This window comes from Bubalus bubalis, chromosome 4 (assembly GCF_019923935.1).
Source record: "Bubalus bubalis isolate 160015118507 breed Murrah chromosome 4, NDDB_SH_1, whole genome shotgun sequence".
In the NCBI taxonomy this organism is placed as follows: Eukaryota; Metazoa; Chordata; class Mammalia; order Artiodactyla; family Bovidae; genus Bubalus; species Bubalus bubalis.
This window is the reverse complement of record NC_059160.1, coordinates 39,623,590-39,635,751: the sequence shown is the minus strand read 5'-3', so window position 1 is coordinate 39,635,751 and position 12,162 is coordinate 39,623,590. Positions and strand designations below refer to the sequence as shown.

General features: G+C 34.8%; 2 protein-coding genes across 3 annotated transcripts in view; one reads left to right on the top strand and one right to left on the bottom strand.

Moving 5' to 3' along the window:
* ERGIC2 (ERGIC and golgi 2) overlaps window positions 1–12,162 on the top strand; it is a 44,591-nt gene that overhangs the window by 29,294 nt on the left and 3,135 nt on the right. The window contains exons 9-12 of the mRNA XM_025283444.3: window positions 2,062–2,117; window positions 2,950–3,048; window positions 7,693–7,790; window positions 11,566–11,728. Of these exons, the coding sequence (XP_025139229.2) occupies window positions 2,062–2,117; window positions 2,950–3,048; window positions 7,693–7,790; window positions 11,566–11,728 (416 nt within the window). The remainder of the gene's footprint in view (window positions 1–2,061; window positions 2,118–2,949; window positions 3,049–7,692; window positions 7,791–11,565; window positions 11,729–12,162) is intronic.
* Window positions 5,679–12,162, bottom strand: part of FAR2 (fatty acyl-CoA reductase 2) — a 184,954-nt gene continuing 178,470 nt past the window's right edge. Inside the window, exon 12 of one of the 2 annotated variants that reach the window (XM_044941296.2) lies at window positions 5,679–5,783. In XM_044941296.2, coding sequence (XP_044797231.2) covers window positions 5,699–5,783 — 85 coding nt within the window. In that variant the 3' untranslated portion in view covers window positions 5,679–5,698. The remainder of the gene's footprint in view (window positions 5,784–12,162) is intronic. The other variant, XR_006550413.2, reaches the window with a different exon arrangement.

Below are 12,162 nucleotides of genomic sequence, written 5' to 3'. Positions count from 1 at the left end.
GCTAATTGAATAATATCTAACTAACAACTAAGGGACTCTTCAAATGTGTATTTTTGATGTCTTCAGATTGTTTTGGCCTTCAGCCTCAGGATAGAGAAGACTACTGACTTTAAAAACTTCTACTTTAAAACAAAAGGATACCAGTCATGTTATCTTTCATATATTAAAGTATAGAAAATATAGGTAAATGGGAATGAAAACCTTCAGCTTGCCAAGTTTTGGTAGCCACAAACCTCTTACTTAGACATTTCGTTAATTTGTTCATTTTGTTGGATGATATCAGGTTTTTTGTTTTTCCTTTCAGTGATTCTCATCAAAATGGAATCCCTAATTCAAGACAATATTTTGATGTAGGTAGAAATGTGTCTGGGATAAGGTTAAATTAGGTGAATGTTAAAGAAAAATCTCAGACCACCTGCCTTTATGAACAGAACCCAGCACAGAAACTGTCATATGGTAAACACCTGGTAAATTTCTGAATAAATAGATTCTCTGATTATCTCTTCCCTCTTTCTTTGCTTCTTTCCCTCCCTTCTCTCCTCCTAGCTAGTTTCAGAGCTGAACAGTTCTTCATTGTAAAAAGCATTTCTTGAGTATTTGCTACATGGCAAAGTACCATGCTACATACTATAGATTAAACAGTGAAAACCAGAGAAAGGGTTTGCCCTTATGATGCTGACATTCTATGAGAGAATCTGAACTTTAAACAGTGAATTACACTAATTATTACTTAATTATAGTTGTATTGTAGCTATAAAGGAAAACTGTGGCTGATAAAAAACTGTATAACAAGGTTGCTGGTCTACTCTCCAAATCAATGGAGGCTTTATTGAAGAAAACCTTTGAACACTAATGGATGATTCAACATTTTATATGTAAAGGAGAGAATAGCATCTAGGCTGAAGGAAAGGTCATAAAACAGGAAAGAGCATGGCTGGATGGAGATTTTTTTTAATGTACAGAGAAAACATTAGACTTTGTTTCCGTGTTTACAGTGATCAGGTTGAGCATTGCTTTGTTTTTGTTATCCCACTCCTCTTAACATTCATGTTTTGTTACTGTCGCCAGGAGCTATTCTCCCCATCCCCAACCTGTAGATGGAAACCTTAGAACTTCTTCGTATCACGTAGTCCAACAGATAATTGTTGGCTCAAAGAAATTTAGAAGAGTTTATTGCATCTCTGGATACAAACAATATCCTATTCCAAAATTAACTGAAAGAGGGAAACTGACAAATATATTTGGAACCTCTATATTTTGCCCTTTGTTCTTAATTTCATTAAGAACATTCTTAATTTCATCACACATCTTTCTGTGTGATAATTCACACGTTCAGTAAGAGAGGTAAAACAGAAAATCATTTGGTTTGTATCCTATCCATATCATATCTGGGATTTTGAAAATAAGGAATGCCAACTCTGAAGCCCAATTAAGCAAATTGTTCTCTCCCAGAAAAAATACCTGGATTCTCAAAAAAAAACAAAAACCAAAAACCAACAACCTAGATTCCATAAAAGTACTCAGTTACTACTATTATAATTTGAAGTTTATTAGTACATTTGTGAAAATTTGTTTTCTCTCTTGTTATGTAACTACATGATATTTTCAGTTTTGCATCTTGACCCACAAACCTAAAATATTTACTGTCTAGGTCTTTTCAGGTGGCTCAGTGGTGATGAATCCACCTGCCAGTGCAAGAGACATGGGTTCAGTCTCTGGGTCAGGAAGATCCCCTGGAGAAGGAAATAGCAACCCACTCCAATATTTCTGCCTGGAAAATCCCATGGGCAGAGAAATCTGGCAGGCTGCAGTCCATGGGGTCACAGAAGAGTTGGACATGACTTAGCAACTAAAACAATAACAACAACTTTACAGAAAATGTTTGCTAACCCCCAGTTTATGGCATCGAGATAAATAGATTGAACTACTTAAATCATAGGTCAAGTATGTTATGTTATTTAATTCTAAGAAAATCATATAGTTTAGGAAAGACCTGCTTTCTGATTTTAATTCATTATGTATTTAAATGTTATTACTTTAATCTTTTTTCCCTCCTTTCAGGGCAATTCCACATCCCCGAGGTCATGCACACTTGGCAGCACTTGTCAACCATGACTGTAAGCAGTTTCTGAAATTTCTTTCTGGGAAGATATCCTTGGGAAAAGTTTGTTTTTAAATTTTTAGTGCAGGTACAAGGTGGGGCTTTGAAAGTGGGCTGCTCTGAAAGAAGATATCTACAGGAGAAAATAAATGATCGAACTTAATGACTAATCCATTTTCTCTTGTCTTTAAGCTACCTATAATTCTATTTAGTCATAGCTCAGAAGTTGCTGAGGTTAGGGGAAGAGCCTTAGTGTCCTTTTTATCACTTAGTACACATTTCTGTTAATTTTTACAATAATGAAGAGAATATATTTGAAGTTTCCGTATGTAAATTTAAATAGGGATATTTACACATGGATATAAAGTATTCAAGTTAGTTTTCATGTAATGGTTATCATAAAATTTAGTTTTTAAAGTCTCTGCTGGAGAATAAAAACAAGTAATAAATTCCATAAAAAATAAATTTGGTCACATTTAGCAGTGATGTGTATTAAAAATATATCTGATCAGTTTCATGGACATCACCCCAGTTCTTCTAACAACACAGTCCTGTTTCTATATAATGATTTGGACTAGAAAAGAATTATTTTTTTGGTTATCAGAATTAGATGTTGGATTATTTCTTAGATGTTAATTTGTATATAATTATGAAATTTGTGATATAGCATTCCTATGTATTCATATACATTTTTCTCAAAATAATGTGGTTTTAAATACAGTATTATCATACCACCAGATTTTAGATACTTTCATTTGAGAATAGATAAGAATGTGAACTAGTCTGTAACATGTAGTTTTAAATAATTTAATGTCTCTACTTAATAGTTTTATTTTTTTGCTTCTTAGCTTACAACTTTTCTCACAGAATAGATCATTTGTCTTTTGGAGAACTTGTTCCTGGAATTATTAATCCTTTAGATGGAACTGAAAAAATTGCATTAGATCGTAAGTATTTAAAAATTACTGTTGGAATTTGCATGTAGGCAAATTGTTCTTGTAACTTTGATAAAACATTTTAATTAATTCTTTTCCTAACCCCCTTGTAACAGATAAACAAATCTTTTAAGTGGTTTAAATGGTTGATAATCATTAAGTGACAATGTTTTGTGGAGAGAATGTCCTAGTAGTGGATGAATTTGAATGTTAAAAAATGTACCGTGAAACAGAATAAGGAATTAGTCACAAGTAAGCAGAACAAGGAGTAGAATTTAAAAGCTCTCCAAATGTATGAAAGGTTAGTGTAAGAGGGTATAACTGCTTTTCCATATTAAACAAAGAAAGAATAAAAGAAAATTTGAATATTATAAGAAGAATTTCTTTGTTTTTATAGATTCAGAGTTCTAAAATGCATGCTATGCTTACCATATCAGAAACCTCTCTGGAGAAGTTTACAAACATCAGAAACCTAGAGTTTTTCTAGAATGGTTTGTTGTTAATACAGAATTAGTACAGATATCTTTTATAACTGTTTGTTTTAACCATCTGTTCCATTTAAAATTTCAGCTTAACCAAATATAAATAGATTATTTTCTTAAGTTTTGTAGCAAGTTATCAGTTCTCATATTTCCTGAAGATTTTTGGTTGCTTTTCTTCTTAAATACTCATATTGTGTGACTTACCTTGAGGACTTCTAAAGCTTCCTATGCTTTCATTTTGTAAAAGAAGTCTAACCTCTGCAAAATTAATTAAGGATTTTATTTTTTTTAATTCAAATAGATTTATTAATGTACAGTATTTTACTCTGTTAGCACAGTGTTGTAATCAGATACATTAAAGATGTTTTATTTAGAATATTCACATTCATGAGTATTTTATGTTTCTGTTTGGGAATGTTTCACTTAAGGAAACTTGAAACATGTGAGTAGAAACATTCTGAGACTTATAAGCTTTGTTCTCTGTAACCTCATGTTAAGTATATGTTCATTCCACACCGAAATACATTAAATATTACCTGAGGTGCTCATTTGAAACATGTTGGTTAATACTTTGTTTCAGGATCCTAAAATGAACTATAAATTTTTATAAAGAAGCAGATTTAAATATGAACAGATTAATTTTCAAAAGACTCGTGAAGTTCACTTGTTCCTAAATTCAGGGAGACTAAGGTGTTGAGAGTTATTTTGTAAAATACCATGAGATGAATGTCAGCAGGTTTTCAAATCTTTAAAGCAAGTATGCTCTTCTCCTGCCTAATATATATTCTATTGGGCCTCTCTTTCAAAAAAGAAAAAAAAAATTCAGCATCACAGATCCGGTGGGTTCAGGTAACTGCCCCCTCTGATGTAGGAGTTTTCAAGGGATTACTTAGCAGTGACATCTTTAATGCTGTGCCGATTTGGACAGCAAATCTTGCAACAAAATCTAACGCAACAGCATTTTCTGCCTTGCCTGGTCATTAAGTTATCTAGCAATCTTGTATATTAGACAAACAGTCTGTAGCTTAAAAAGCTCTGGTGTTTCTTTGACCCTCATGGGTTATTATTCATTGCACTGGTACTTCACTCCTCATGGTAGGAGATTTCGTTTGTCTCTCCTTTTTTCCTACGAGTCTTAATTTTCCCACACATGTGTACAGCATTGGTTGTAACCTTACCACTCTCAATTTCATCTTTTTTCATAAATACTTAACACTTGAACACCTATCATTTTCACGTTGCTATTTTTATCATAAATAGAGTTATAAAACATCTAAAAAAATAAGCACAGATTGAGCAGTTCACTTCATATCAAAGAACGACTCAAAGGATGAAAGCTCAGCTAACAAGCCAGTTATTGGCGGTGGACAAAGTTGACACCCTCTTGCTCTAATATTATCTGTGATAATATTTAGGATTTAAATTGAAATGGATAATAGAAGAACTGGTCAAAAACTGTTCGTGTTTTTGAAGGTGATAGTGGTACAAGCATTAGGTGAAATAAATGGTGAGGTTGAAACAGTCTTTTGGTTTATTTTGTCAGAAACTTATCTAAGGTTATTGTCAAACAGACCATTACTCTTACTTCTCCCTTCTATCTATAGTTTTACCTTTCCCTCTTTTACTCTGAATTATGCTGAGATAAGAGACTAAAAAATTGAATTGATGGAAATAAAAATTTATTAATGCTGAACAAAAGAAGCAAGACACGCCAAAGTACATACATATACTTCCATTCATATGAAATTCTGGAATAGGCAAAACTAGTGTGTAACAATAGAAGGTAGGTTAGTGGTTGGCCTAGGCCAGATATGAAGGGAATGGACTGAAAGGGATTCAAAGGAACTTTGGGGGGTGATTTTTATAGACAGTTATTACCATATGACGTGAAATATGTCACAAACATAATGAGGCCCTATCACTTACCTAGCTGAAATTATAGATAGGTATATCTAGTTCTGGAGAAGGCAGTGGCAACCCTCTCCAGTACTCTTGCCTGGAAAATCCCAGGGATGGAGGAGCCTGGTAGGCTGCAGTCCATGGGGTCACGAAGAGTCGGACATGACTGAACAACTTCACTTTCACTTTTCACTTTCATGCATTGGAGAAGGAAATGGCAACTCACTCCCGTGTTCTTGCCTGGAGAATCCCAGGGATGGTGGAGCGTGGTGGGCTGCCGTCTATGGGGTCGCACAGAGTCGGACACAACTGAAGTGATTTAGCAGCAGCAGCATATCTAGTTGTAAATTTTCTAGAGTGTAAGACCTAGAGAATTAACATGGCTTTTTATTATGTGAATTGTTTAAAATCAATAGTTAGTAATATATGCTTTTTCTGACATATTAAACCTAGAAAAGCTTAATGACTGTATAATCCCTTTAATTACATAGTGACCCCAGGCCATCATTTGAGTAGCTTCTTTTTTTTCCTGCTATCGTATTGATTCTTTGTATTTCTCCAAATACTACATTTTGATTCATTTGCCTGAGTGGTACATGCTTACTCACAGTCATGTTGGACTCTTTGTGACCCCATGGACTAGCCCACCAGGCTCCTCTGTCCATGAAGCTTTCCCGGCAAAAATATTGACGTGGGTTGCCATTTTCTACTCCAGTTTGGCTTATTTATCCAATGGCTAATTCAATTTTGGTTTATTTTTTTATCTTAAGATATTAGTAGAAACCGAAAATGTATCTCATGGTGGTTATATAGTATTATAACTTTATTTTTATTAGTTTCTGTACTATAAAGAACTTTTTATTTTCCATATTTTATAAAAGGATGCTAATGACTGTAAAGGCTATCTAACAAGGTCACTAGCTCATCTATTTTTTTTTGACATCTTCTAATAGATATGTGTTACATCTATTTCTGCTTTATTGACTATGCCAAAGCCTTTGACTGTGTGGATCACAATAAACTGTGGAAAATTCTGAAAGGCATGGGAATACCAGACCACCTGACCTGCCTCTTGAGAAACCTATATGCAGGTCAGGAAGCAACAGTTAGAACTGGACTTGGAACAACAGACTGGTTCCAAATAGGAAAAGGAGTACGTCAAGGCTGTATATTGTCACCCTGCTTATTTAACTTCTATGCAGAGTACATCATAAGAAATGCTGGGCTGGAAAGAAGCACAAGCTGGAATCAAGATTGCCGGGAGAAATATCAGTAACCTCAGATATGCAGATGACACCACCCTTATGGCAGAAAGTGAACAGGAACTAAAAAGCCTCTTGATGAAAGTGAAAGTGGAGAGTGAAAAAGTTGGCTTAAAGCTCAACATTCAGCAAACGAAGATCATGGCATCTGGTCCCATCACTTTATGGGAAATAGATGGGGAAACAGTGGAAACAGTGTCAGACTTTATTTTTGGGGTCTCCAAAATCACTGCAGATGGTGACTGCAGCCATGAAATTAAAAGTTGCTTACTCCTTGGAAGAAAAGTTATGACCAACTTAGATAGCATATTGAAAAGCAGAGACATGACTTTGCCAACAAAGTCCATCTAGTCAAGGCTATGGTTTTTCCAGTGGTCATGTATGGATGTGAGAGTTGGACTGTGAAGAAAGCTGAGTGCCAAAGAATTGATGCTTTTGAAGTATGGTGTTGGAGAAGGCTCTTGAGAGTCCCTTAGATCCAAGCAGTCCATTCTGTAGGAGATCAGCCCTGGGATTTCTTTGGAAGGAATGATGCTAAAGCTGAAACTCCAGCACTTTGGCCACCTCATGCAAAGAGTTGACTCATTGGAAAAGACTCTGATGCTGGGAGGGATTGGGGGCAGGAGGAGAAGGGGACGACAGAGGATGAGATGGCTGGATGGCATCACTGACTCGATGGACGTGAGTCTGAGTGAACTCCGGGAGTTGGTGATGGACAGGGAGGCCTGGCATGCTGCGATCTATAGGGTTGCAAAGAGTTGAAGACGACTGAGCAACTGAACTGAACTGAATAGATATGTGTGTGTGACTTTTATGCTTACTGAAAACTTACTTGTTTTATCAAGCATGAATTATTGCTTTCATTGATTCTTGTATAATACTTTTTTGTTAGACATTGTTATAAATAGCATTAAATCTCAGATTAGATGTATTTAATAGAAGAATGATATATTTGGAAGCAGTTTCATTGCTACTAGATTGATGGAAAAAACTACATTTTGTTTTTATTCTAGACAACCAGATGTTTCAATATTTTATTACAATTGTGCCAACAAAATTACATACATATAAAATTTCAGCAGACACCCATCAGTTTGCCGTGACAGAAAGGGTAAGTTGAATCCAACTGGTAAAATGATCTTTTAAATCTTGTATCCTCCACAAATATATTTAAAAGTTTGTATCATGTACATTGTTATTAGATGTTCATAGGACATTTAGAAAAACTGACAAAAAGATAAACATTAAATTTCAAATTAAAAAAAATTTAAATTTCAAAAACATTAAATTTCAATAAAGTTCAAAAGCATTAAATTTAAAAAAGTAGAATTTTTTTTTAACACATTATTTTTGAAATTATTTTCCATTATAGGTTTAAAATGAATTTTTTAAAGCATTTATATTTCTGCTACAAAATTAGGTTGAAGTATTGGTAATGCCCTCCCTCATTTAAAATTTGGAATGCATTGATTGACCTTTTATTTTAAGCAAATAAAATATCAGAAATGGGTACTAAATATATGTATTAGAAGAAGAAAAGAAGTAGATTTTAAAAATCTAGAATGTTTTCTGTCAATAAAAAACTGTTAAACTATGATGATATTAATTATTTTACTCTTAATATCTTAATTTTTGATGTTTTCCTATGTATTGGTATAAGCAGGTTTTTATCTGCCAACAGATTTTCTAATTTCACCATTATTTTTTAATTAATGCACCTACCCTGGGGCATGCATGGTTATTGTGACTCACATAGCAGGTTTAGAGGGTTTTCCTTCTTAAGTTAGGGCTTTGTATTCATCTATTAATAATTGAGAGGAAGAAGATTCTGTAACCTTAGGGTAGATGGCTCTATAAATAAATATTGACAGTGAGGAGCAGAGTTTTAGAATTGGACAGTTTAACAGATTGCTCATCTACTCTGGGACCATATTTTCTTTCTTTCCTTCTCTTTTTTCTTCTTTTGTTTATTTTTATAAGTTATATTTACTTACTGTGTTCAAATGTGGTGAATATTCAAATACTAGTATCCAGAAAAATAGCAAAATTTAAGTGCTTTTAAAAATTTGCTTTCCTCCATATGAGATTTTCCTTTGATAATCTTATGACTTACGTTGATTATGAGCTCAATAACTATAGAATTTTCTTTATTCTTAGGAATCTAAGTACTAAAGTTTTTATGGATGTAGTATCATGTGTTTATAACTTCTAAAATGGTTCAGAAGGGAAAAACCAAGTATATATATATAACTATGTGTGTGTGTGTACACAGAGAGAGAGAGAGAAACTAGCTAAAGTGTCGATAAGTATATATTGTGTTTGCTTTTCTGTATGGCTGGGGAGATACCATTTCTCGCTAAGGTTGGCAACACTGGAAGGTCAGGCAGTCTACACAGTGACAAGGCTTTGGGGAAAATGAGTGATATACATTGCTAAGAAAGTGTAAAGTGGCATAATAGCTTGGAAGGGAGTTAGGCAATATCTGGAAAATGATGTATGCATTTATCCTTTGACATAGCAATCCTACTTCTATAAATTGAATCCAAAGATATAAGAGAATAGAAGTGATGTGTGTATGAGGCTGTTAGTAGTGTTATTTGTAATTGCAGAGACTGGAAACAACCCACATGGTACATCCATACATGGGGGAGCATGCAACTTTAAAAAGAGAGAGAGAAAAAGATACCTATTTACTGATATGAAATTATCTCTAGGATATAAGTAAATCAAAAAGAAAAAGGGAATCCCAGAGCATTTGGCCTTTGTGGGGTGTGTTTGTACTGATAGGGTAACTACAATAGTTGTGTTTCACTGTCAGAAAAAGTAACTGAAGTTGGCAGAATGGATGGAGGATAAGAAGGTCAGCACTGACCTTTATTGGTCCTGGACGAAAAGTGAACCGTTACGAGTTTTTTGTTATGTAGACACCATGATCATCCTGAAACAACATCTACTCATATAGATGTCGACAGTATATTTATTATTTTGGCATTATATTTAACTTATCAGAACTCTTAAGATGAAGTCATTTTATATTGGAAACTTGATCAATGGCTTATAAGGAAGCTTATAAGGAATAAGCTTATAACAATAGTTCTGTTGTGCTAACAGGCAAAGAGATTTTGTAGTACCCACGTGAGTTGCTATAATTTTCCTTCTTATTTGTCTTCTTGAAGCTTGTAGTTTAGTTACAATGTAGTAGAAACAGGTAAGGCTTGACACAAAAGTCGTAACAAAGCACTGAGTATCATAGTTGTTTCATGCTATGATGTTGTTGTTCAGTTACTCAGTCGTGTCTGACTCTCTGCCACCCCATGGTCTGCAGCATGCCAGGCCTCCCTGTCCTTCACTGTCTCCTGGAGCCTGCTCAAACTCATGTCCATTGATTCGGTTCTCTGTCGTCCCATTCTGCATTCAATTTTTCACAGCATTAGGGTCTTTTTTGATGAGTCAGCTCTTTGCATCAGGTGGCCAAAGTATTGGAGCTTCAGCTTCAGCATCAGTCCTTCCAATGAATATTCAATATTGATTTCCTTTAGGATTGACTGCTTTTGAACTGTGGTGTTGGAGAAGACTCTTGAGAGTCCCTTGGAATGCTATGATAGAGATGTATTAGAAGTTTGCAAGCTTGATTTTTGAAGTATAAACAGCAGAAACAAAACATTATTTTCTCACTTAGTGTGCACACTATGGTAGGTTTGTAAATTTAGTTACACTCCTTTCAAGAAAAAAATTTCATTTATAAACTGAACCAGTAGTCAGTCTTTCAAATTAATGCATTCTTTCTTCCTTTTTTTTTTCATTTTCATTTTATTTTTAAACTTTACAATATTGTCTTGGTTTTGCCAAACATCGAAATGAATCTGCCACAGGTATACATGTGTTCCCCATCCTGAACCCTCCTCCCTCCTCCCTCCCCATACCATCCCTCTGGGTCGTCCCAGTGCACCAGCCCCAAGCATCCAGTATCGTGCATCAAACCTGGAATGGCGACTCGTTCCTTATATGATATTATACGTATTTCAATGCCATTCTCCCAAATCATCCCACCCTCTCCCTCTCCCACAGAGTCCAAAAGACTGTTCTATTCATCAGTGTCTCTTTTGCTGTCTCGTATACAGGGTTATTGTTACCATCTTTCTAAATTCCATATATATGCATTAGTATACTGTATTGGTGTTTTTCTTTCTGGCTTACTTCACTCTGTATAATAGGCTCCAGTTTCATCCACCTCATTAGAACTGATTCAAATGTGTTCTTTTTAATGGCTGAGTAATACTCCATTGTGTATATGTACCATAGCTTTCTTATCCATTCATCTGCTGATGGACATCTTTCTTCCTGTACTATGTCTCATATAGTTTAAAATGAACAACAGAAAGTGAAATTGTTTTTAAATTTTTTCAAATGACAAGCAGAAAGTATAATTATTTTGTAAATTCTTAGCAAAGAAATATAAAAAAAAAGTATGTTAAAATAGGAATGTACTGGGTTGGCTAAAAATTTCATTTGGGTTTTTCCTTATGATGCTACAGAAAAACCCAAATGAACTTCTTGGGCATTGTGCTGGTTTTCAATGATTTGGCCAATGAAAAATGTGCCATATAGTTTTAAAGTCTTGGGTTAATAGAAACCTTGTATGTAAAGTGATTTTTTTGAGAAAATAGGAAAGAATGATTCAGTTCTTTTGATTGCTTCAAAAGCCAGTCATACAAAGAATACATAATAGAGAACTTGACCTAGCAGGACAATTCATGAAGAGATTTGGATGTCGTTCTTGTTCAGGAGGGCTGGAGGGCTTCCTGTTGACTGTATGCAAGTAGCCTAATGACATGAATCCTGTTGTGTCTTCCTTCTCTCTTTCCCCTTCTTTTTCCTTCCTTTAGGAACGTGTCATTAACCATGCTGCGGGCAGCCATGGAGTCTCTGGGATTTTTATGAAATATGATCTCAGCTCTCTTATGGTGACAGTTACCGAAGAGCATATGCCTTTCTGGCAGTTTTTTGTAAGACTTTGTGGTATTGTTGGAGGAATCTTTTCAACAACAGGTTAAGATTCATTCCTGGGTTGTTTTTTTTTTTTTTTGTCTAATTTCTAAGAGTATTGCTCACACTCAGTCAAGATACTTTTACTCAAAAGGGGCAAGAAATATATACATTTTCATGTTTTGATATTTAAAGAACTTTTTCTTTAAGATTTAATTTCAAATGTCATAGATTGTATTGATTAAGTGTTACACTTAAGTTCACTGTATTCAGTGACTTAAGGGAGATTATTTAGTGTGGTTGGGCTTCCCAGGTGGCACTAGAGGTAAAGAACCTGCCTGCCAACGCAGGAGATGAGAGAGATGTGGGTACGTTCCCTGGGTCAGGAAGATCACCTCAAGGAGGAAATGGAAACTTATTCTATTATTCTTGCCTGGAGACTCCCATGAAGAGAGGAGCATGGTGGGCTGTAGCCCATAGGGTTGCAAAGAGTCAGA